Here is a 26,216-nt window from a genome sequence, read left to right on the forward strand (position 1 = left end):
ACATTCAGTTTTTTTCTTTTTGTATAATCATTCCTATTAATCCTTCGGTTTGTGTCTGAGAGAGTTTTACAATTGCGAAATGGGAGGAAACCTATATTTAGCTAAACATTTAAATCAACAATTTAAAACGTATGTATGTGTAGGCAGCTATTATGTTGTATATGCGGCTTAAACACACACTAGTTATAGGATTGTTATCATCGGAAAAGGAGGCCTTGTCTCGCTTGATTTTGGATTCATATTTCCTGTTTCACGCCATGTTTAATGTTAATTAAAAATTGCACCGTCACCAGTTAAAAATAGTTGTTTTTTTTTCATATGTATATATCGTTAATAGCTATGGGTTGATTTCTTTTTTAAAAAATAAATTTTGCTAAAAACTTTTACTTGGCCTGTGTCCTAGGGTCTGTCTGTGCGGAATTCCGATCGTAGTCAGGTTTACGCTTCATTCTTTTGATTGGAATTATTTTCGAAATATTTACACAATAGCTGAGAGATTAGAGTTCTTCGATTTTGAGCAATATTTAGTCGAGAGCTATTGTTTCGTGTTGTTGGTAATGAAAAACCTTGACTAAATCTAAATTTAATTTAGAACTTAGGGGTAAACTTAAAGCTAAATGCAATTTATAGTACAGTTTTTGCTTGCTTCGCATATATATATGTATATCATATACTACACATAAATATTTTATTTAAATGTATATTTATAATAGCTACAATAATCGTATGTACAATTCTCTTGTTATTATTCCCTTTTCAGATCTATTTTATAAATATTTTTACACTGTATTTATGATATGCGTGCAATTTTTAAGAGATTTTTCATGTTTTTCTTTTCATGTATCCTTTGTGTATAATGATTATGGTTTAGAAGCATTTTCGTTTTTGTTTTTTTTAGTGATATGAGGGAGCGCATCGTTTTGGTACAAAGCAACATACATTTTTCTGATTTTTGAATAGCCTAAAGGGGGGGAAAGGAACAACCCATGAAGCGACTTAAATACGAAACAAAATCTAGCTAGGAATGTGGCGTGCTGCTGTTGGGGCTCTTCTTCATCAGTAGCTTAGATGCTCTGTTCTATGACACACTTGTGGCAATTGCTTGGCCTGCTCATTTGCTGGGTTTTCAAAATTATATTCTGCGAAGCACAAAATGTCAGTTAAATGCCAATTTATTGGTACTTGGTCTCGAAGCTAAATGTAAATTACATTACAAATACATATGTGTATATACCTAGATAAATCGTACAACTGCCTGCCTACATACATGTACATGCCCATCATGTACTTAGGATATATAACTCACAAGCACACTCACAATTTGTTTTTTGTTTTTGGGAAGACAACCTGCCGCCGAAGGAGTTGGCTCTCCGGCAGCAAACACATTCACGCACACAGAGAATAGGAGATAGAGAGTATAACTAAAAGGCTAATTAAATGTCAAAAGAACAAGAGCAAACATCATGGTCTAAACACAAAAATTGGAAGTTCTCAGTATGTATATAGTTAGTAGGATCCGTTTTAGTTTAGTTGTAGTCATCGGTGTCATTCAGCTAGTGAGCCTGCCACTTGAACTTGGACTCCATCAGCCACTGCTGGCCCTTTCCGTAGCTGCAGGGACGCAGCAGCGGCGTATTGGCATCGTCCCTTGTGGCTCGCTGTAAGCACTGACCGGTATTCGTGTGGCGTATCCACTTCTCCTGCATAAATAAACCTGAGTTAGTGGTGTTTCTTGTAAGGCAAAGACTGGCACTCACCTCCGCATCGTAGACCCACTCCTGATTGCCGCCCATGTTGTGGCATCGAACCATGTTGACGGGACCATTGGAGCTGGATGCGTCCAGGCACAGGTCATCCGACATGATCTGCTGTCTCTTGGTGTAGGCAAACACCTGGTTGCCACCCAAGCCATGGCAATAGCTAATGCCAACCTTCTCGTTGTACTTCCGTCCCATCGTGTCCAGGCAGGTTTCCGTTTCCGCATTGCGGATCTATTAGGAATAAACATAAGTAAGGGTATGCCATTTTTATGCCATCTGAAAGGTTACCTCTCCCAGATAGTAATAGTCCAAGGGCATTAAGCTCTCGGGATAAACGTTCTCCAAATACCAACGGAAGCTCTTGCACTTGAGCCGATCTCGCAGAGCCTTACGATCGCTAACATCGCCAGCCGAAGCTTTGCGAGCACCTAAAGTTGGGGTAAGGGTGGTAAAAATAAATAAAAATAGGTGATTAGTAAAGGATATTCATGACTAATTAAAGAAAACATTTATGCGCTGGTGAGTGTTTCGTGTTTTAAGATCTAGGTGTGTGTGTGTGTGGGTGTGTTAGAAAGGCAAGTTAAAAATGCTTTTATGATCAAATATAAATATAAAAGTCTTGGTGCGTGTGATGAAAGTTATAAATATATTAAATACATTTAGTACATAAAATAAAGCATGCAAAAAACATTTACCCAACGACTACCACAAGCACTTTTAAAGTATTTAATTTAAAAGCAAAGCCAATTACATATATAATTTACAAGACATTTAAACATAACTACAGGCACGCAGGGGAACCAGAGAAATAACTAGGGATTTAAAATCACAGAGATTTGAAATTACTTTTTTAAAGCCATAGCGATTTCTGTGGCACCCCAAATATACAGCTGTGTTCACGGAAATAGCAGTGCGACAGAGGAACAACTTCAAAACGTTTTTTTGTACACATTCCGTTTTGCTAGCTGATCTATTGCACATTGTTTTTGTAAAATGGAACATAAAGATAAGAATCGAGAAAAAATTCCGTTAGATTTGCTCTATTTTTATGTTTTATTGATATTTTTTCACATATGCAGCTCGTTTTGGCCGATCACTGAAATAGCAGTATTTAATTTTCTTTCGCAAAAAGTGCCGAAATTTCTTTTAATTTTGTAAAAAATAAGTTTAATTACGGTCGTTATTATAGTTTATACTATAATACACCTTTACAACGCAAAAAAAATTATTTTAGTGGGCGCAGGACCTCACTGCTCCATGATAGAAAGGTATCAGATTACTTAGCCTAGAAAGAAGAGCAAAACATGTAAAGAGTCTCTAAATCTTTCAAATTGTTCTTTTAAAATAGTTTATAAATCATAAAATATGAACCGAACCCAAAAAAACCGAGGTACGATTCGCAAAACCACAATTGTACAGGCTAGACGCGTACTTCGCTTCAGCAAAGCTCGTCCTTTTGCATCCTCTAGGGATATATGAGCGGGAATTGGCATGGGAATCAGTCATGGGACCATTCGCCGGGGACTTATTGAATACATTTTTGATTCGCGAAGTCCATGGAAAATGTCACTGCTTGGTTACAGGCATATCAAGGCCAGATCCGAGTTCGCCAATAGCCACTTGAACTGCCACTATTCAAATGGCGTAATATCCTTTGGACAAATGACTCCAAACTAGTTTTATTTGGTGGAATAGGACAAGACAATATGTCCGTCGACCTCCAAATAGATAGTATCCTCCAAACCATACGCTGAAGACAGTAAAACATGGTGGCCTAAAAATCATACTTTTCATACAACGTTGTAGGTCCCGTATATATGATCGGTGGGATCAAAGACCATTATGTTTATGTCTAAATATTAAAAACTGTCTTGCAGTCGTATCCTGATGAAAATATGCCATTAATTTGGACATTTCAGCAGTACAGTGACCCTAATCATACCATCAAGGTGGCCAAGGAGTGGGTTCTTAATGAAAAAGTGGATGCAATGCCATGGCCTGCACAGTCCCCGGATATAAATCCGATCGAAAACTTATGGGGGACTTAAAGGGCTACGTATTAAAGAAGTTTCCGACTTCTAAGCCACAGCTTTGGCGATTTGTGCAGGAGGAATGAGACCATAATCCCCTCAAGCGTTGCTAAGACTTGGTGGACTCCTTGCCACCCAGGTATGAGGCTATGATAGCTTCTAAAGGCTATTTAACAAAATATTAGATCATAGTCAATTAGAATTTAAGAAGAAATAGGTTTCTTATACGATATTTTTAAATTTATGAAGAATTTTAGTTTTTCACTGCTATTTCAATGATCGGCATAATATAGACCTTTTTTGTTATTATTAGCTATTTCTTCTATAAGGTTTATGTTACCTAAATTAAATGATTGTGGTATTGTTAATAATTAAATACACTAAGCCTTTATGAAAAAAATTTTTATGAAAATAGTGTTTGTAATAGTATTTTCCAATCTTAAACGTGCAGGTCGTGGGGCACTGCTATTTCCGTGAACACAGCTGTAGATACAAGTACCAGATACATTCAATTTGTATTTCAGTTTGAGTAAAAATGAAATAATAACCAAACCGAAACAATATAACTTTGTTAATATTACAAACAAGATTGTAAGAGCCATTCCCTTTTGAATAACAATATATTTCATTGCAAACCTTATTCGGTTAAACTTTTTAAAGAAATTTGAAATCCATAGTGATTTTTGTTAAATAATTCTGGGGATCTATGGAAATTGGGGACACTACAAGGACAAAGACAAGGGTCGGCGGAACGCCGGATTAAACAAGACCAAAACGGAACTGAGAAATATAACAAATAAAAGTCAGAGAGAAAACGAAATGAAGGAGAGTCAGACGAGGGAACCAATAAAACAAAAACGTATTTTTTGCAAATTAAATAACATATAAAAAGGGTGAAGAAATCAAATATTTCGTGGTTGGATTCAGTTGATTGATCGGTGGATTGCTATTTTTTATTTATTGTCTGGTGGATTGGATTTTGTCGGTCACGGCCATGCCATAAATCATAAATATTGATAAAATATTTATACGTGTGTGTGTATATAGACATTGCATAATGCAGGGCGTGCTGCTGCTGTTTGCTCGGTATAAATGCTATAGTTACTATTATTATTTTTGTGGAGTATGCGGAGAGAGATATATACGGAACAAAACACACTATTTAAGAGACAGACAAAATAGAAATTAGAGAGTAGAGAGAGAGAACGTGACAATATGAGAGAAGAAAGTGAGGGAAGCATTCTGTTTGTTTTGTTGGTTTTTGCATTTCGGGGATTTTTTTGTTTATTTTGTTTGTATTTTTTTTTTTTAACCTGGGTAAAAGCTGTAGTAGAACTCTTTCCAGTCGTCCAGCCAAACCTCAACCAGACGGGCATTATTGTGATTGACAATCTCCGTAGTGCCGCCGGGGAATGTGTACGGCGTAGACTTGCGAAAGACGTGACCCACGCGGGAGCAGGGCGCGATTTCGAGCACGCCGCCGCACATCCACACCTGGGATTCGAGTCGCATAATTTATATTTCGGTTTTCGGATTTTCAGTGGGGTTTTTTGAGAGTGTTTATGTGGTTGTTACATTCAACAATCAAGTGGAGTGGAGAGAAGGCAAAAATTGGACGAGAAAGATATACACAAGATATATAATATATAAATGTAGAAAGAGCTGTTGATAGAGTTTTTTAAACAAGCTTATAGGGCGTCTCTTTGGGCCTAAATCCTTAGTCTTTTTTACTGCAAGTTTCTGTTTTTGGACTTTGATTTTTGAAATTCGCTGCCCAACCATGTCTTGAGGAATGAAATCGGAATAAAGGATGAAGAAAAGGGGCAGGTAAATTTGAAAGCTAGGAAGCTAGTAATAGGAAATCATTTTGAAAAGCACAGAAACTTTGCGACACTTTAAAGTACCACTTCCATAGTGGTAATAAATTTTGCTATCAAAAATGAGGTTTTCTTTTAAAGAAACTGCTATTCTGGGAAGAAACTTGCTTGTACTTTATAAATATAAATATCGAATATATCCAAATGATATATTTAACTCAGAAATTTGTTCATAATCTTTCAAGCCACACCCAACCCTCAAGACAACCAGGAACACAGAACGTTGTTTAAGAAACCCATAAAAAAAATGTCAACAGAATTTCAAGTATTAGTTACAACTTAATAAATAAATAATAAAATTAACTTAATACAATAATTAGTCACCAATTGGTCAGATACTTAAAACATAATTAATAAGCAACGAGATAAATGTATGTCAGTAATGTTTAGCTTAGGTTTTTAACACGTTTTTACTGGATAACAACTGGATTATAACTGGATACGTTAATACCTAGGCCTAAGTAGTGTTTAGTATTATTTCGGAGTTAGCTGATTGATTGATTATGTAATGAGCATGAGCACGAAAAGTACTGAGAAACTGAGGAGAATTCGGAGAAACATTGAGAAGAATTTCGATCAGAGAAATCATAAAAAAGGGAAACGTTCTAATATATTAAGGTAATGCCAGTGCTTGTGAGTTAAAGGAAAGGAAGCTCATCATCGTCGTGGATTTCAGGAGCGCTCTCTCTGATGAACACGACATACTTTTAGGGATGATCAAGTTATTGATAAATACTAATTGTTGGGTTATGGTTATAGTAGCTATAGATTAGTTAGTTGTATGCTCAAAATACATATCAGCTGGATTTAATATGTAAGGTGTTAGTGTTAGTGGGAACCTTTTTGTTTTTGGGTTGTGTTTTCTGTTAGCGAATTAAAACCAATTACGATTAGGAGATAACGAGTAGTTCTTAAGGTTAGAAGTTAGAGATGCACGCAATTTAAAATTGACTTGTGGTTGGAATCATGTTATTTGACTGTTTGGTTTGTTGATTGATTTTGATTGTTGGTGGTTTTTTGTTTGTTTTGTTTGTTTTTTGCGAACCTGTGCTCATCGAATAATAGAAATCACGCCACTCGTCCAGCCAAACTTCGGCCACTCGGGCCGCATTGTGCAGCACAATTTTGGCCACGCCGCCGGGGAAGGTGTACGGCGATTTGTCACGGAACACGTGACCCACATGGGAGCAGGGTATTATTTCTAAAATGCCGCCGCACTGCCAAATCTGCGGGTTTCGATTGCGTTTGTTGTAATGTTTTCGTGTTGGTTGGTTGTTTTTTTCGTGTGATTAGAAATAAATTTAAATTTAAATTGATAACTCTTAAAATAAATAAAGAATCCTTAATTTAAGCAGCATTTGAATTTGATTTGCGGCTATAAAATTAACCAGTAATTCAAACGTAACAAATGAAGAAATATAGAAGAAAACGGAAGGAAAAAGTATTGGGAAAATGCTTTGACATTGCCTTACACGGAACGACATCTCCAGATTCTCGCCACCCCAGATGTCCATGCCCTCATCGTAGGAGCCAATCTCATAGAAGTAATCCTTATCGATGGAGAACAGACCACCGGCCATAGTAGGAGTGCGCAGCGGAGCAGTTCTATCGTTATTTCTGCGCGCCATTTCACGCGATGGCACTCGGTACCTGCAAATTAAGAAATAATAGGGTTCAAAGATTTCCATTGCCTCCGTACTCTCCATTGCTTACCATCTAAAGTTGAGTTTCCAGTTAAAGCCACCCCACGTGGAATCCGAGGCCGTGATATACTCGAATGTCTCATCCGAAATGACATCAATAATGGGACACACAACCGTTCGACGATTCTGTACGATGCGCGCCAACAGAGGCTCCAGCCAGCCCTCCGTGCACTCACAATGGGCATCCAGGAAGGTGATTACCTCGCCACTGACATGCTCGGCACCTAGGAGGCGGGCCCGAATCAAGCCCGAACGTTTCTCTGTGCGCAGCACAAACGTCTTGACAGGAAGCTTGGCTACGTACTCCTCTAGCTGTTTGCCCAGGAAATCTGCAGCAGAGAAATAATTATACAACTAGGATATCTTTCAGATATCGCCAACTCACCCCTCTCGCTGGCATCGTCCACTAGGATAATCTCCTTTAGCAAAGCACGCGGCGAACGATTGATCACACTCCACACGGTTCGCAGCAGCGTCGTCCAGGCCTCGTTATGGAAAACTATCACAATTGAAGTGGTTGGCAGCTTTGAGGGATAGTGCTTGCGGCGGCAACTACAGTGGGATTAAAAATGAAACCAGTTTTCAGTAAGGACTCAGTTAATGGATACGAATATAACTCACCCTTCGTGCCGCACATCAGTCAACGACCGATTCAACGAGATCATGTCGCTGGCCAACAGATTGAACTGGTTCTCCTTGAACTTGTCCTTCATGAGATCCTTCATGTCAGCGGGTATCTTCACCGGCTTGCCCATCTCGCCGGGCTTGCCTTTCGCCTCCTGCACAGAGGGAGCCAGGAACCACTTTTTAAGCACCACACTGGGATAGGTCATTGAAATGCCACCGGACGCAAAGCCCTGTCCCATAATAAGAGCTCCCGAATCACCATCCAAGGATTTCTCTGTATTAATCTCATTGTCGTCCACTAGTTGGTTGTCATCCACCAGACGCTCGGCGTTGGGTAACTATGGGTAGAAAAAAGAAGGATATTGAGGATAAAAAAAGGGATTTTTACTAGACTTTGAAGCTCAAAGTGCCCTGTCGACAGCTAGCTCTGCTTCATAGCTCAATTTCTGAAGACGTAACAACTAATTTCCGACCAAAAACTCACCTCCACGTCGTACTCCCCCGATCGCTTGCAGCGCCATCCGTCCTTGCCGATGCAATCCGAGTAGCGGGCGATGAGCACAAAGTCGAATATCACCCATACGAGTGAAGTGAGTAGGACAATCCTGCAGGTGTTGGAGCGCATGCGTCCGCGCATTTTGCGTGTGAAGGTGGAGAAGGTCATGATTGTGGCTACGTCTCAATGTTAACTATATGTCTCTCTGTTAACTGCGGGTTAACTGCTGATCTTCGGAAATGTTGATGATGTGGAACTTTGTAATATCTTGATTTTTAGTGAGGGACGATCATTTTAGTACCCTGTTGTTTTATTTTTTCTCTCTTCTAGTTTCTCGACGATATGTTGATGTTGTTTTGTGTTGCCTTATATTTGTAATGTTGATGTTGTTGCTCTTGTGTGGTTGGTTATCGGTTATCTTTCGTTATCAGACTTTTATCGCTCCCTCAAGCGTGAAATGTTATTAAATTTGTGGTTCTTTTAGTTGCTGTTGTTGTAGTTGTTGGCACATATGGGAGCTCCTCTAGTCTCGCCTCGTCTCTCTCTCTAGCTGTCTGTCTTCGGCCTGTCTTCCTACCACTCTCTTTCATGCTAACCTTCGATTTGACCTTGATTATTGCCGCCTCTGTTGTAGTTGTTGGCCTTCTTTATGGTATGAAAGTATCCGCATCCTTTTAGCAACGATCAGTATTCCATGGAGACGAGTTCCAGGTCCGGTTTCGCCTTGGAAAACTCATTCCCGGACCACTTTTAGTTTGTCGTCTATCGAATATCGCTCTCTCTATTTATCGCGAGACCTTCGATTAAATTATTCAACAGCTGCAAAGAAAGCAAAAAAGAAAAGAAAACAAAAGCTATGATAAATCACATTTTGAGATAATAATAATGAATAGCGGCAGCAAAAAAAAAATGAAAGTTATGATTTCATATCGCTCTGCCACGAACTCAGTTTTTTGTTAGCCCAATAAGCAAATAAATACGCTAAATTTATTGTTTTGGTTTTGTTTTTTTTTTCCTGCTGTGGTTTGCTCGCAATTTAGTTAGGCGCAAATACTCTCAATTAAACCAAAAATACCTTTTTAATGATGAGTAATTCTACATGCAGTTATTATTGTTTCCTGAAATAATGTTATTTAAACTTATCAGTTGGTCATCAAGGTGACTTGCATTAACATTAAATAAATAATTACTTGTAGCTTTAAGATAAGTTGTTAATTGACGTTTGTCTGGGAAAATATTAGACTTAATCTGCGAATTGCCGTGAGTAGCCTTACATGTTAAGTGACGTGTGATAAAAGAGAAAAAATGATATTTGGTTTAAGAATCTGATAAAAAATCACATATATATTTATTTCTGTGAGAGCAAGTTAAGATTTTTTCGATTAAATGTTATACTTTTAATCTAATCTTTTTACTCAGTGAAGATAAAGATTTGTATTAACATATAAGAAAAACCACTTATATTACTGAATATTTGCCTATATGAAATAGAAAATTAATTAAATTTCCCCACAAATATTAATATCTTAATATACATTGCAAAAATTCAAAACCAAAAACTAAAAAAATACGACGTAAAGCTATATTGTTTATTTTATTATCTTTTAGTTCCTCGAATCGTCTGCCCTTTTTGTATAAAGAAAGACAATCATGTGCTTTTCATGCCAACAACATCTGCATCAATAAATCGAATCAAAGCTTAGCTTTCAATACCTTTTTTCCGGCTTGCATCTTTGTTTTTTTTTTTTGTTTTATTTTTATTTTGAGCCGTTTCCCACCGCAAAATCTCGTGCGCTTGCACACACCAAATGCCAACCGTAAAGAAGAGGAATGAGTAGAAAAAAAACAGTTGGTTTTTTCTTCTCCTCCAATCCAAAAGCCGTTTTGGCCAAAAAATTCCATTGACAAAGGTCATAGTCACAGACAGCAACAACAAAAACAACAACAAACAGCGGCAAGACAAGCAGCATCAGCCGAAACGCCAAACAAGCCAAGAGCTGTCAGAGCGACAGAGTGAGTGAGACCGAGCGCCAAAAGCGCAACAACTCTTAACGGTATTTTGCCGGGGCTTTTCTGTTTTTTCCGGATACTCTTTCAAGGGGTATCATCCAATTTTTGTAAGCTTTACTAGAGGATTATGGAGCTCTAAAGATTTAAATGGAAAGGTGTACTAAGTAAAACCCATTAAATATTTAAAAATTGTTTAAAGAATCTAAACCTACATATGTGATCAATTGATCACTTGATCATTAGTTTTAGGAAGATTTTTAGATTTTCAAAAATCAGTACATATTTGTTATATAAACAAGAAACATATAGTTTCAGCTAAATAACGAATATTGTCTGTATATCTCTTGAAAACTTTCTACAAATAAAATAAAGTTAACTACAAGTTCGCACCCCTCTCAAACAGGATAAACATCAAGTACATCTCGAAGAAAAAAAAACACAAGTGTAAGAGTATTGAAAGCTTCACAGCCCCACACAGTCCTCCTTTGCATCTTTCGTTTTTTGCGCACATAACGTGCATTTGAATCATTCATAAGGCATGCGACGTCAACCTCGTTGAGCGGCAAACTAGACAAGACTACGGGTCTGGGAGTCGTAGTCGGGAGTCTCTGAAAAACCAGTTTCCCACCATCCAACGAGCAACTTGGCTGGGCTGCCCGGGGGCAGATGCAGTGGGTGGGTAGCGTTTCGGACGGGGGCTTGGTTTGTTGGAATGAACACACTCTGCTAAAATATGCAGTTGCATGTGCAAGACCCCAGAAGAGGCATAACTTCAGTGGCGCTCGCTGGAGAGCCCTTTTAGCCATGTCAAGCCATCAATAATACATTGGACGATGGCAAGGAAATGTGGTATAAAAATTCCAGTTTTTATAATTATCAATTTTGCGAGAGTCGCGAAAGCCAATGAGTCTGAGAGTTTATAAAAAAAATAAAGGTAAATTGAAAAACGCGCTGGACCAGCGAGGGAATTTAAAATAATTAATAATTCAGGGAATATTTAAGCAAAAAGTAAATCGAAATGCCGGCGGTTCATGAAGCTTCTATCTGATTGAAGTTGTATTAAATTTTACGTATTTTCTGAGAAAAAAATATTGTTTATTAGAGAATTTAAAACATAACATAAAAAAATTATCAGGGCATTATAAAATCATTAAATATATTAAAAAAAAACAAGAAAGGAAGCTAACTTCGGCACGCCGAAGTTTGTATACCCTTGCAGATTGGTTTTGATATTTATATTATAAATTATAATGCCGAAAACAGACACTAAACAGAGTTTCATAACATTTTTTCTATATTTATTATGTTTACAGTTTGACAGTTACAGTTTTACATTCCCAGCCTTACATTTTCTCTACATCTACGGATCGCTTCTATGGCAGCTATATGATATAGTTGTCCGATTTCCATAATATTGTTACCAAAATTCTAAAATAATACCAAAAGCTCATGTCTCAAAGAAGATGAAAATACGTTGAAAAACAACGAAGTTATAATTTTTTTCGGTTAATTTCCCGATTGTTCCTATGGCAGCTATAAGATATAGTGGTCCGATTTTCATAAAATTTTTACCAAAATTCTGAAATAATAAAAAAAGCTTATATCTCAGAGTAGATGAAAATACGTTAAAAAACAACGAAGTTATAATTTTTTTCCCATTTCCTGATCGTTCCTATGGCAGCTATAAGATATAGTCGTCCGATTTTCATAAAATTTTTACCAAAATTCTGGAATAATATTAAATAGCTATATCTCAAAAATGATGCAAAAATATTGGAAAACACCCAAGTTATAATTTTTTTTCTGATAATTTATCGAACATTTGTATGGCAGCTATATGATATATTCGTCCGATCCGGCCCGTTCCGACATATATAGCAGTGAGAGTATATAGAAGACTATGTGCAAAGTTTCATTCAGATAGCTTTAAAACTGAGGGACTAGTTTGCGTAGAAACGGACAGACGGACGGACAGACGGACAGACGGACATGGCTAGATCGACTCGGCTGTTGATGCTGATCAAGAATATATATACTTTATGGGGTCGGAAACGTCTCCTTCACTGCGTTGCAAACTTCTGACTGAAATTATAATACCCTGCAAGGGTATAAAAATACCTCTAGGTATAAAGAGGCTAGGCTTATTTTAATAAAGTAAATTAAAAAATATATATTTCCCACAGGTTATTATGATTACAATACTTAATATAACAAAGAATATTTCTTAGTAATATTTTATTGACTGAAAGTTACATGAAGCCTCTTTTTACTTTCCATTTCAACAAATGCAAAATGCAAAAATATGGGGCTAAGCTATTACATCATTCCAGGGCATTAAAAAAACCATCTATTGCTGTCATTTAAAAGCGGCTTTCCATTCGATTCGGTCTGCGTTTGTCGTATTTAAATGAATCAAATTGTAACAGCTCTGTTTCACGGTTGTTTGTGCTTTTGCCATTCATTCACATGCATATTTCACTATAGACAATTCAATTACAATTATGTCAAATGAATACATTTTACAATTTGTGTGTGTTCTGCTTGAAAAGCATAATTGGCGTCTGGTAAAATGTTGAAATGCAATTATCCGCAAATAACACTGGAGACAGAGTCTGGTAGTGGGAGTGGGCGTATGGGTCGAAAAAGAGCAGTCTGCATGTGAAAGTCACGCTTTGTGAACTGCTAATTGACAGGTAATCAGTTTAGCTGCTGAAAACAGCAACGGCAAAAGTAAAACACACATACCATACGTATTTCATATACGAAATAAAAATAAGTTAATCACTGTTCACACAGCACTTCAGCGCAATCTTTGCTTATAAATTAAATTAGAATCTTATCTGATAGACATACTTATTGAATCAACATTAGCACTTAATTATAATCCAATTCAAAGCAATTGAAGCTATCACCAGAGGCAAGAGATGTCCAATCAACAAGAAGGAATACATGTATATTGGATACAGAGTAACAACAATAGCTGGAAGCAGCCAATGTGAACAACATAAATACACTGTGTTCTCAGTGAAAAATTAATACTATATTAAATAAAAATAATAATCATTAAATTGTATAGTTCAATATTTGGTTTTTAAGGAATATGTTTTACAAATATGATCAATTTCCTTTCAACCATTATTCTTTGCTCAAAATACCCCATCATCCATTGGACTTAAAGCCTCAAAGCCACGCTTGCTGTATGTAAAATATGTTCGCAGCTCTCAAGAGTAATTTGCTGCCAACTTTTGACTCACTGTTCTGTCGCAGCGACGACGACAGCAATTGATGATTTATGTATGACAATCGACTCCAATTGTTGCCGGCTTCTGTGAACTTGAGCGGTGATTTCCGTCCCTCTCTCTTGCCCCATTCAGTAGGCTCCGTGGGTGGGTGTTCTATGTATAAGGTTTGAGCGCTTGTTTGTTTGCTTGTACTTCGAGTTTTGCTCTTGCTTTGCTTGCTGCATTGCGCCAGCTGAACATTTTTCGTAATTTAATTTTCCAGGATTTTAATTAAAATAGAGCGCGCAGAGCCGCGCCTCGCGCTCAGCAGTGCAGAAAAATTCGCAGCACGTAACATCGAAAAACTGTCAAACTGCCATAAATTGAAATATTCCCGCTGCCATTCCTGCACCCCCTGGCCATTCCCGCCTCTATCTTGGCCTGTGGGCCACAAAGCGGAAGCTAACAATTTTTTACAAGGGCCCAAAGAGTGGGCGCCGCCTCTCCGAAAGCTTTTTCAAGCTGTGCTGCTGTTTATTGCCACTGATAAGGCGGCGCGGGACGACTATGCTGGTACATCCGTCTATGTACAGTAGTGGCTCGGAAATTTGAGAAACTTTATGATTTTGGGTTTCAGTTTGGCAAAAGTTTTCATTCTATGCTGCTGAACGTGTAACTTTGTTGTTGCTTTTGGGTTAATAACTTAAATAACAAAATACTTTCTGTTCATTTAGTCTTGTTTACTTTAAATCTTTGGAAACTTCATTTTCTTTGTTAGCTTAATTTGTTTTAAATTTAATTCTTTTTATTTTTTGCTGGTATATTTGGGGATTACAAAAAATATTGATATTATTTGACGTGAAAATCTATCTAAAAATAGTTATTTTAAAGTTGAGTAGGATAAATCGATATTAGGTTTTGATATACCGGACTGATATAATCTAACAAGGAATATTTTTTGTATTTTTAATTTGTTTATCGATCTTATTTCAATTAGATAACTGGACAAACAAATTTCAAAAGATTTGTTATAACTTTTAAATATTTTTTTTTTGATACGGGAAACTACTTTAAAATTTTCTAGGACAAACCCAAAACTAGATTTCTAGTGCTGTCACATTTTGTAGAGATCTCACTATAATTATCGTAAGTAATTGCTAAGATAAGAACTATAGATTTTTGTACATATTTCGGCAATTTATTAACGAGCACTGTAGGGTGAGCGCGGAAGCGTGTTTCAGCTGCACTTGTGTGCCCAAAAACACTTAGCACGCTTGTTGAGCGCCTGGCGCGCACTTAAAAAAGCGCACAGCAATTAATTTGATGAAAATCTGTGTCAGAGCCTTTTTGCAAGAGCTTCTAAAACACGAGGCGGAAGCAATGCGGCGGCGGAGCGAGAGATAGTTGCATAAATATTAACTGATCGAAACATACGACGTGGTGTGGTCTTTGGTGCCATCCAGAGTGAAAACCTGCCGCAGCCTGATTGACAATATTCTATTATTGAGCACTCTGGGAAATCTGTGCATGAAGGCAATCAATTCGGAGTAATTTATTAATGAATCGGCGGCTGCGTTGGCGAAGGTCGCTCGGGTCCCACCAAACCAGAGACAAAACAATAAACGAGGGCAACAACGATGATTGTGACAACGCTTACAAAATGAAATTGTAACACAAATGCAATTAAGAGTGCAAAAAAACACAAACAGGAAAATAAAAACAAAAGACAGGCCGCTCAGTGAGTGAAAACAATTTGGAAAACGTAGGCAATTAAATGCAATTAATGAAATTGTACAATTAAGAGAGTGGGGTGTTTCGCTGACCAGCGACCAGCTGATGATCATTTGACTAGGAACCGGTTTTATACGATTTGCCGAGATTTTTGTAAATTTGCATACAATCCACATGGGATCCACGACATTTCACACATTAATCTTTATTTAGTGTTAAACATTTGAGAAGTAACTGTAAAATAAATACAAATTATGGGATTTGTGATAGTTTACTAGATAACAACTTGAGGTGGTAGAGTCCAACAGACGTCAGATTCGTGATAAGCTGAATTATTAGAGTACTGTAAACTCACTTGATTTAAGTACAGACCTAGTAATATTTCCCCAAACAAGTTCGAGCATAATGACAACTAATAGAAAAGACACTTTTTAGTAGCTTCTGCTTTCACACGTTAATTTGCATAGCCCAAAAACAGATTCCACTCATAAATTCATCATCCCACTGCCCCAGCATGTTTCTCATAAATAAATCACTTGACTTTTAGTTGGGCAGGGAAAATATTTTGTATAATTAAGTACACTCGTTTGGCGCACACTTCAACAGCAAGTCGCGCTGAACTGAAATAAAAAAATTCACATAAATTTCAAGTGTGTTTTTGGTTTGGGTTCCTTTTTTGTTATTTTATTCTTTTTCGAGGTAATGCTTGTATTACTATATGTATATATGTAGGTGTTGTGGGGGCCCTGCACTCGGCACTTTAATGATCTGTGGCTGACTGCCAGCAGAAGTCGGGAGTTTTTGGAGCTCTGGAAGTCTGGAACTGCTCTGGCTGCCCGATGTGAAAGGCGCGTAATTTATATTGCACACAAATAAAATTTATATCAGCTTCATGTTGGCATGCAAAGAGTCGGTAAAGCCGCAATGTGAAGGCGAGTGATACAAATTAGCGCTATAAATACGCCCCAAACACAGACACACACACATGCGTTCCACACAGTCCACACACAGCCGGTAAAGCGGTCTGCTTTTTGGAGTCATAAAAACAAATGCGATGCCAAGTCCGTCTGTCCGTCCGGCAGGTTAATGAACTAAGACGACAGTGACAGCGACAACGATGACGACGACAACGCCTCGCAATTTCAGCTAATAAAATGCTAATTTCCCCGCCCAGCAATGGCAAATACAGTCTTAGTTCAGTAAGTTGAAGAGTACTAGGAATATAAATTCCTCAAGATATTTTCCGGATGAACAATAATTGCAGCGCTTTTCCTGCTAAAAATTTTAGGCATACTATCTCTTGTTTATATATTTATATTACTCAAAAATTCTCAAACTGCTTGAATGTTAAGGAAGTTCCACTGTATAATCCGCTGATAAAATCCAGCCAGGCTTAGATATGGGAATAGCAATTAAAAATGCCGTCCCCAAAGGAGCGCGATAAAAGGTATCGTTTGGGGAAGATAGCAAGTGAGGGCACCACGACAGGTTCACTGAGTGGATTGGTTTACTTCCAGTTTTAATGACGTGTGAGACTGGCAGATAAAAAAATTACCTGCAAATATACAGCTGCTTAAATAATGTATTTATTTGCTGTCGGCACATGCACCTTTGTAAATACTAAATTCAAACTTTAACCCAGTTTAATAATGTATATAACACAATAAATTCTAATAACAATTTGACTGAAGCAAAATACACAAAAGTAATCCATTTGATTGGCCTTCGGTAGACGGGCGGGCATCAATCAACTTAAATAGACAAAAAGCCATAAAAATTGCCTTGAAGATGAGATTTTTCTTGGCGACGAAAGCCAAATAATAAATGGCATCAAATTAAATAGGAATTTTCGAGAGGAAAAGCCAACAAAAAATAAAAGACTAGCAGGAAACCTGTCGCCGAATCAAGAAAAATGTGTCGAAATACGAAAATTGACAGCTGAATAATGTATCTGGATATGGGGACATTATCATCATCATTATCATTTCCAGCCATCGACTATTCCAGGCTCATAAAGCGGATTTTTGCGCTAATTTCGGTTCTCTCCCTTCTTCTCGTTGTCGTGGTGGAATCTTTTGGTCGAGAAAACAAAAAAGATTTCATGACACGCATTTTAATTAAAAGTAAATAGAAAGAGAGAAAAAAGTGGGGTATATATGTATAGAGAAAGACGGAGAACCGAAGCTTAATGCTTGCCATGAGTACACAGAAAAAAAAGGGAACATGAGCTCTGATATTTTATATATTTAATATCTTGTGAGGTTTTAGTTGGACTTATTAGAATATTTGAGTTGCAAAGACAAGCACAGTTGTTTCAAGAGTTAGTTACACTAACCAGTATTGCTGGCGGATATTTTTAAAATACATAATAATATTAAGTAATGTTTCTGTGTAAACCAGATTGTGCAAAACTGAGAGAAAGGAATGGAAAGTAACGAAATGGGGTATCGAAGAGAAGAGGAGACCTTCTTCTTAGCCCTCCCCTGCTGCCGCTGCTGCTGATTCTGCAGCAGTGTTAAATGTAGCAGAAGAGAACAAGGAGGATGTACAGAGGAGCGGGGGCGTTTAGAAAGCGGGAATATGCTAAGCGGGGCAGCGTTTGCATAGCAATTGCTCATTTACAGCACTCGAGTTTTTTTTCTGCGCCGTTTTTTATTTAAAACAAACTTGGTTTTTTTTATACCGCTTTCCTGCAATTTGTAAAACTTTGCACGAAGCTGTGCGGAGCCAGCTAACAAGAACAAAAAAAAAAAAAAAAACAAAACAAAAACCCTGTGCATAAAAGGGAGACAAATAAATGGAACAAACGGAAAAGTTTTTTGAGGTTTGACATTCGGCACAATGGTAATTCTATTTGGACCATCATTGGGTGGCTCTTGGACCCGGAAAACCTCCGGCATGGGTTTGACCCGCATCATTAATTTGTTGCTGTTTCGCTTTGTTCTGGCTCTAATTATGCCCAGCAGCTTCGTTTATGCGATTAAGCCAATTATACAATATACAATGGCAAAGGTTGACTTAATTAAACGGCATTATTAAATACGATTTAGAAATGTTTTGTAATGCCGGGCCCTCCCTAAGTTTTGTAAATATTTGTTTAGGCTGCAATCTAGCTGACCTAATCGGTTTAAATGTATTTAAAGAGCAGAACAGTTAACAAATTATATATTATTTTTAAATAGGCAATTTTAGCGGTACTAAAATTTATATTTACCCAGCACTAAAATTCGAGTCAAGTCATTAACCCAAGAGAAAATGTAGTTTACGATCTTTAGCATACCATAAAAGCCAAAGAAGTTCATATTTTGAACAAGCAAACCAACCAAAATTTGAAGTGAACAAGTTAGGAGCAAAAAAAGGATTATATGTTGTATGAACTAAGTAAAGGAATGACCAAATAAAAATGAATAATCTGTTAACGCTTTGCTTCCTTTAAACGTGTAATTATTTCGATTATTGTTTTATCGATTTTCTGAATATTAAAAGTTAAGCTTTTAGCCTTATCTACAAAAGTTTAATATATTGCAGTAAAAATTCGATTTGATTTAAATTTCACTACTTCTATTCAATCTTTAAACTAGTTAAACAAAATTAAATCAAAGCAGGTCAGTGAGTTTCCGAATGAAAAGCCCCAATCCACTCTTATCACAAAAACCAATCACGCATGAACGCACATGGGAGTAACAGATGCGGCCCGGGGGCGAAAAGGGGCGTGGACGTGATTCGACTGTTTTGCGGTTCTTCCTATAGTCGCACCCTACTGTCCGCTTTCCTACATCTGGCTACAAATTGCCACCAGTCGAGGATCTCCACATACACACACACACACAGGGGCCAATCTCTCTGTATGTGCCATTAAAATGTTATTTCCTTATTATTGCCTTGACTTAATCGTTTTCCTTGCAGCAGAACAGCTCCCCCTCTTCCCTCAGATGCCTCTTTCCTCTGCCGTCCACTTTTATCGCACTCTCTTCTCCACTTACAGACACGTATAGGGGACAATTGTGTCCCCACAGCCCCATATTTAAACAGTCGACATCAAGTAAATAGCATTAGCTAGGTTTTTACAATATGTGTAGGTAGAAAAATTATATCGTGCGTTTTTTAAGTATGCAATTAAACTACCAAATTTTTAATATTTATTTAACGTTTGTAACATTTTTCCAAGGGATTTCAAAACACTAGATCCTAAAGGAATCATTTGATATTTAATCGTAGAACTTTATAACTAAATTATAAAACTGTAAAAGTTTGCTGACTTTAAAAGGGTTTATCAATATAACTATTTTTGTGATATCCACTGTATGTAGATGTGACAGACTGACGGACTTTATTCCAACATTTTCACTGGGCTCCTCGTTTTCATGTGATGCGTGTCCATGACAATGGAACACAAATTTCTATGGCACACATTTGCGTATTTCTCCTCTCGCCTCCTCCTCTTATTATTATTATTTTTTTTTTGTGAGGGAGCTTACACAACCACATAATCTCCAAGCGGGCGCCGCCGCTACAAACTAATGCAAAGTGCCATCCACTCTATATATCAAAGAATTTCTGAGTCATCGTCGCGCATTGTGATTATAATGAGGCAACATCTGTAGAGGTGGCCCTTACGAAGAGAAAGGATTTTAAAATTGAAGTTCCTTTTTATAACGAAATTAAATAAACTTTATCTTTAACTTTTCCTTTTTTATTTAATTATACGAGGATCCTTTGTTGATTCTTCTGTATAACCCAAAACATGCATTCCCCATTATGTTCACTTCTGAGTTCATTGATTGTTACGACTTTCAGCTTATTGGTTATGCAAATGGTATTGGTTACATCCCCAAAATTGATTGGAAATCACCCAAAAGGTAGGAGAATGATAAAGAGGCGGAGCTTAGCAGGTGGCAACTGCCATTGAACTAATTAAAATACCTTGCGTAACGGTTGTTCGATTCTGTCTTAACAGACGGTAATGTGACACAGTAATTACCTAGATTGCGCCCAGGACAGACATGAGATGTGAGGTGACACGTGAATTCGTAAACCTCAAATGGTTTGAGTGCGAAATTATGTCAGACGGCAAATGTTATTTCTATGTTTTTATCTCTGCGACATATGCCTGAGATAACAAATAGAAAACATTTTTCCTGGCTACTTTTCATGCACTAATAGTTGATCAGAATTTATGGGGCCACCGCTCTGGGTGGAAACACCCACCCACCCACGTTTTGCATTGTACCCAGCGGAGCCGCGTTGCCAACCTTGGTAAATATGCTGTGCTGGCTCTGCTGCGCTGTCGCAGCTATTGTTGCCGCTCGGTGTTGCTCTCGGCGTTGCCAACTTGGCTATTTTCTGGACAATTCTGGTTATTTTCAAAGGTCGGTCGGTTGCCTATTGCGGGATACCGCATTACTAACTATTAAACTTGAAACTAATATGCTCATATATGCTTCTACAGTATCGAAATTTTCCTCTCGGCATGCATCCCCAAGACATTGTCATATTATGATTGATCTCTGCAAGTAGTTTTCTTAATTTAGGGCAACTGTGCACAGAATTAATCATTAGTTGATGAAAAGTCAGCTTGACTTATTTTATAAACCAATTCTTAGTTAAAGTCAGACATTACACTCTGTGCTGCTCCGCTGACTAGCTCGCTTCGCAACGGTCTCTGGCTTGCTTTCAGCCGAGCTTGGGCCCTAGCTTCGGCTTTGGCTTTGTCAAGTTCGACCCTGGGGGCATGGCTCATAAATTTCCCGCTGCTATTGCAATATGAAATATATGCAACATAATTGAATTGCGTCTGTGTAGGAGGAGCGCGTGCCTCTGTGTGTGCGGCGTACAGTTAATTTTTAATTTATGCTCATAAATAATCAAGCCATTTTCATTAGACGCACACACACAGGTCGAGAAGAAAATGAAAAGAAAAACCGACAGACACCCAACAAAAATGCAAGCTCATGCAAATTGTAAAGAAATGGGAAAGTATTTTATATTTCATAGTTTTATAGAGATTTCTTCATGTCATTTTGTGTGTCCAACGGAGCACTCATGACTTTTTATATTCACTCTTCCCTTATTTCGTTTTTTAAAGCTTTCAAGCTGCAACAAAATGGCAAAAAAAGAAACTAATAAAAGAATCTCTGGCTGAACAAGTATCCTTCACCATTCTTTTATGAGGCGAAACATTTTTTGATGCAAAAATATGAGCAAAAATATGTAGCACTAAGATATTTGTTCGCTTATGTTTTAAACTTTTTTTTATACATTTTCAAGATAACAAAAAGAATTTCTTGCTACCTCCGGCTCAGAAATATTTCTAGCCTCTTTATGCGCCAAAAATAGAAATAAGAAAATGCCTCAATTGCGGATAGATTTGGTTTCTTTCTTTTTTGTTTAATGTGGGGTAACGGGTGTAGGTCTTTCGGGGTGTTAAATGCCGCGTAATCATTTTCGGAAGCTCGTAAAAGCGCAACGAGAACAAAAACAAGAAAAAGGCGAGAAAAAATCGTGATAAAAGAAGAAAAGCGAGCGGGGGAGGGAGTCAAGAGTAGTGGAGTGCGAAAGCTGTGCAAATATATATATAGTTAGCTACGTCAGCTGGGCTTTAAGGCCGCTGTGTGTATTGGTCTGTATCTGTGTGACATTCGAAGCAGCAGCTCCAAAGAGAGAAAAAAAAAAGCAAGAGAAATAAGGCCAATGATGCTTGTAATTGTAGCTCCAGTTGGCTCCCATACTCTTGTTGGTTTTGCAACCGCTGTTTTTTTTATTTTGTCAGCTAGCAGCTTGGCTCTGTTTTTGGCCGTGGCGGCCAATTGCACTTTCAAGGCTGCATCTACTCTGGCTCGAAGGCTCACTCCATCTGCTCTCCATCCATCGCCCCCACATGCGCAAACAAGTCTTAAAAACTCATTAACGTTTTATGATGTGAAAAGAGAAGCCGCCGGCTAAGCACTGGCCACTGTCACCGCTGTCAGTCTCGAACACGTAAAGAAATATTGGATTGATTTTAAGATCGATTGAATGGCTTAACTATGAATTTAAGACCATTGGAAAATATCCAAGGAAGTCTGGGTAAGACGAGTATAAGCCTTTCCAAACTCTAAAGAAATATACAATTCTGTAAAAATCAAACTCTAAATGATTTTGAAAATATTTCCGAGAACTTCTAAAAAAAAACTTTCTTGCAGTTTCCTGCTTTTGCACAAAATTAAGGCAAATTCCATGGAAAATTAAATAATGAATGATTAAACCATCTCTAAAAAATGGTTAAAATTTTTCCTCGTGCAATTACCCAGCGACTTGTGTTGACTGCCCCCGTTGCACACTTGCCGCACTCAATCAAGCCTGAAAACCCGGCTAGGATAGGACATGAGGGGGTGGCGGCCGGCAGCTGCTTGGGGACCAAAATCCCGGGATGAGTTGTCTTCATTTTGCCATGAGTGGCAGGCAGGCAGCCGACAACTGCAACAGGCCACCCATAAAAGATGACAACGGACAGCAAACTTTTTTTGGTCGAAAGAGTGGCTGTACGAGTAAAATAAGGAATTTAAAAGTGACCTAATGGACTCTGGCATACCCTAAAGGGGATTATGAGACAAGTCCAAAGAGGTTTTAACTAAAATAATAGGAGTAAAAACGTTAGATGTGGTTGCTTTGATAGAAGAAATGTGAAAATAAGCCTGAAATACAATGGCAACAGTGCTATTTCCACATTCAGGCACCAAATATTTCAAAACTAGTTTCCTACAAGTTTTAAACAATAATTAATATAAGAATTCAAAATCAAACTTCATGCCAATTTCTTTTACCAAAAAAAAAACCTTAACCCAAAAACCGCCTCAATTAACAACTTCCCTACTTCGATTCGTGTTTAACCCAAATATAGGTTACCTATAAATAAATCTTAAACACCGGCATTCCATCACAGACTCATGCGATAAAGAAAAACTCGATCATGAACAGGAAACCGTGTTTTTAAGAGACCACATTTTGTCATCTCATCCGTTGTGGCCAACTTTATCGTTACTTTCTTGCCACTAAAGAACCTAACAAAAAAAACCACAGTGACATTGCTATAAAACCCCCGGCTACATCCTAGACAATTACGATAGAGTAAAACCAGCTTTACTACGGGGAAATCTTCACTCGCACCGCACAGCATCGCACTTGCTCTTCTTCTGCTGGTGCTGTTGCCATTTCCAGCTATAACTGTACCTGCAGGTGTGTGTCAGTTGTTGTAGTTTTAGTGTTTGCTCCGGGGAATTTACGGAGCGTTGATGGCTTTCTCCTCTAAGACTCAATTTTATCGAGAGAGGGATAGGGGTAGAGGGGAAAGGAGAAATGGATAACATTGCTACACTGCTCCAAGGCGGGAGATGAGGGGCGGCGGAGCAAGCAGATGATCTCTCGCCCATTAAAAGTGGCCAGCAAAAAAAGTTTTCGTTTATTGGTGGCATGGGCCAGTTTTATAGCTTCATTTGCACACACAACAACTGGCACTGCAGAGGCCGAGGTCAGGTCGGCATTAGGCTGGAAAGAAGGTGCAGGTGGGGTATTAGGTAGTAACTGGCCGAACAGTGGGCGTGGCAAGTGCAAGGCGATCGCTATTTCTCAGGCGGAACGGTAGCTGGAAAACCTTCAGCAGCTGCTGATTAATTAAAAGCTTTGAATTTTAAGTCAAACTGTGTTGAATTTTTGAAGATTTTAAGTTAAATTATATTCAAGAAATAGTAATAATATTACAATTCTCAATTGTATTTTTATGAAAAAAAAATTTTTTTTTGAGTAATATAATAGACTCTTTAAGATATGATAAATATAACTTTCATAGAAGTTAGATATAAATATTCTAAGAATTATATTTCGAGTTCTTATCTTTATGTTATTTTTCCTGTCTTTTTTTAAACCAAAATATATGTAGTAGGCTTATTGTCTTATCCATTAAGTACCTTGAGTCTGGACTTCGGTTAACCGTGCTATCTAGTAATTATGTGGCACTCGCTAGTGAGTAATGCCGACAAAACTCAAAAATTATATTTTGTATAATCATTGAAATTTTCAGACAGTGGCGGCCGTACGCTTCCGAGAAATCTTTCCCACAATCAGTGCTTCAGCTTTTTTTGTTGCCTCTTCCGAACGAAAGTCACGACCCAAGAGCGAGCATTATTTTTCTCCCCGAGCCGATGGTCACCACTATCATCACAGTACGTCCAATAAGTACGTGGCCCATTGTCATTAGCCGTGGGCACTAATTGCAGGTACTACTCACCCATGAATAGCACTCTGACCTTAATGCATTTGGCTACACAGGGCGGCTGATAAGAAAAATTAGAAAAAATGCATTTGAAATGCCCGATAGCAAATAACGGGCGGAAAAGGCGGAAGAAAATGAGCGAAATCGGCTAAACCGAGTTAAAAGCAATGAAAATTGCCCATTAATGTGCTTGTGTCTTATCTGCTGGGTTTTTTATTTGAGAAGAATAATCAGTGTTTCCAGAATTTCCTAGAATTTTTGTTTTTGAAATTTTTAAAATTTTAAGTAGGAATATAAACTAGAATCATTATTTTGTTTAAAGAATGTGAGGTTTAATTGCTATTTTTGTAAGCAAGACCGAATTTATGACTAGGAATTCCTATTAATGTCTATTTTAAGTTTTACCAGCAAAATATTATTAATTAATATTAAAAATGTGCCTACTCATACACAAATCTCTTCTTAACAACACAAAAGGAGAAGAATTGCAGCAGCCAAGAACAAGAATGAGATGAATCTTCCAACCGGAGATTCAACGGATATTTGCACGAACCGGTTTAATTGGCTCGACCTCCAATCAGAATCAAGTTCACGAACGCAACTGGAATTACTTGCGCCAGCTTAAGACCCAATAAGTAAATGAGTGTACGAAAAATGTTCGGAAAAGTGGAAAACCTACCTTGTGTGGCGAAAAACCTTTTGGGAGCTGCTGCGAGTTGCTGCTGCTGCGGGAGATAAAGAGAAAACAAAAAAATCGTTGAGGATGAGCAGCAGCAGGATTAACGCGAGTCTCTGTGTGTGTGTATGTGGCGAATTAAAGTGACCAACAAAAACAATCACACATACACGGATGAACGCTAACTAACGCACACAGGCACGCAGAGAGCGAAAGAGAGAGGGGATATTCGAAAATTGAACACGTTTACCGCGATTCCGGCGGGGGTTGTGGGGTGTGCCGTGCCCGTGCCCGACCCGTACCGCCCCTAGAATGTGGGCGACCCGGTTTATTTACACGTCGCACGCCCGGATTTACTTATACTTATTATTATGGACCGCGCCTGCTGCACTTTCTACTACAACTACAGCTCTCTGTTGCGTACGCGCGTGTATGTATGTGTGTGCGTTTGCGTATCAAGTGCACACGTATGCAGCCGGGTCTGTGTGCGTATTTGTTTGATTTGTTAAATAATTTTCTTTTGTTGTCAGCCGAATACTTCAAGCGATTCTCATTGCCCGTTTACTCACACTTGCACTTGCACCAGCACTGAATATTCCTTAATGAATAATTTAGTCATGCGCGACGCGACATTCCTCGGCTGAAAAAAATTATTTTGTTGACGAGTGGTCGCAGTGTGTTGCCGAATGAAAGTTGGCTTTCCCCTAAAAGTCCCAGAAAAACGCGTGCAATTCCGCTTTCGCGGCTTCTGGGCACACTAAAACGCAAAAAAGCTACATTTAGCCATAAATAGTTAAAATTTTGCTACATTTCCAGCTATATAGCTAGATTTTAAGCT

At 38.0% G+C, this 26,216-nt stretch overlaps 1 protein-coding gene across 2 annotated transcripts; it reads right to left on the minus strand.

Annotated features, from left to right (window-relative positions):
* Positions 1-1,156: 1,156 nt before the first annotated feature.
* On the minus strand, positions 1,157-26,061 carry Pgant5 (polypeptide N-acetylgalactosaminyltransferase 5). Of its 2 annotated transcripts, none has more exons than XM_017170703.3 (11): positions 25,948-26,061; positions 25,382-25,427; positions 8,482-9,312; positions 7,992-8,335; positions 7,756-7,922; positions 7,381-7,699; positions 7,140-7,317; positions 6,713-6,893; positions 2,049-2,188; positions 1,758-1,991; positions 1,157-1,700 (listed from the first exon to the last, which is right to left on the minus strand). In XM_017170703.3, the coding sequence occupies exons 3-11, from the start codon at positions 8,659-8,661 to the stop codon at positions 1,554-1,556; spliced, it is 1,890 nt and encodes a 629-aa protein (XP_017026192.1). In that variant the 5' UTR covers positions 8,662-9,312; positions 25,382-25,427; positions 25,948-26,061; the 3' UTR covers positions 1,157-1,553. The 2 variants fall into 2 exon arrangements, with proteins under 2 accessions (XP_017026192.1, XP_017026193.1); XM_017170704.3 differs by lacking the exon at positions 6,713-6,893 and adding an exon at positions 5,104-5,284 and having other exon boundaries at positions 25,948-26,059.
* Between the last annotated feature and the right edge of the window lie 155 nt (positions 26,062-26,216).

Source organism: Drosophila kikkawai, chromosome 2L (assembly GCF_030179895.1).
Source record: "Drosophila kikkawai strain 14028-0561.14 chromosome 2L, DkikHiC1v2, whole genome shotgun sequence".
Classification (NCBI taxonomy): Eukaryota; Metazoa; Arthropoda; class Insecta; order Diptera; family Drosophilidae; genus Drosophila; species Drosophila kikkawai.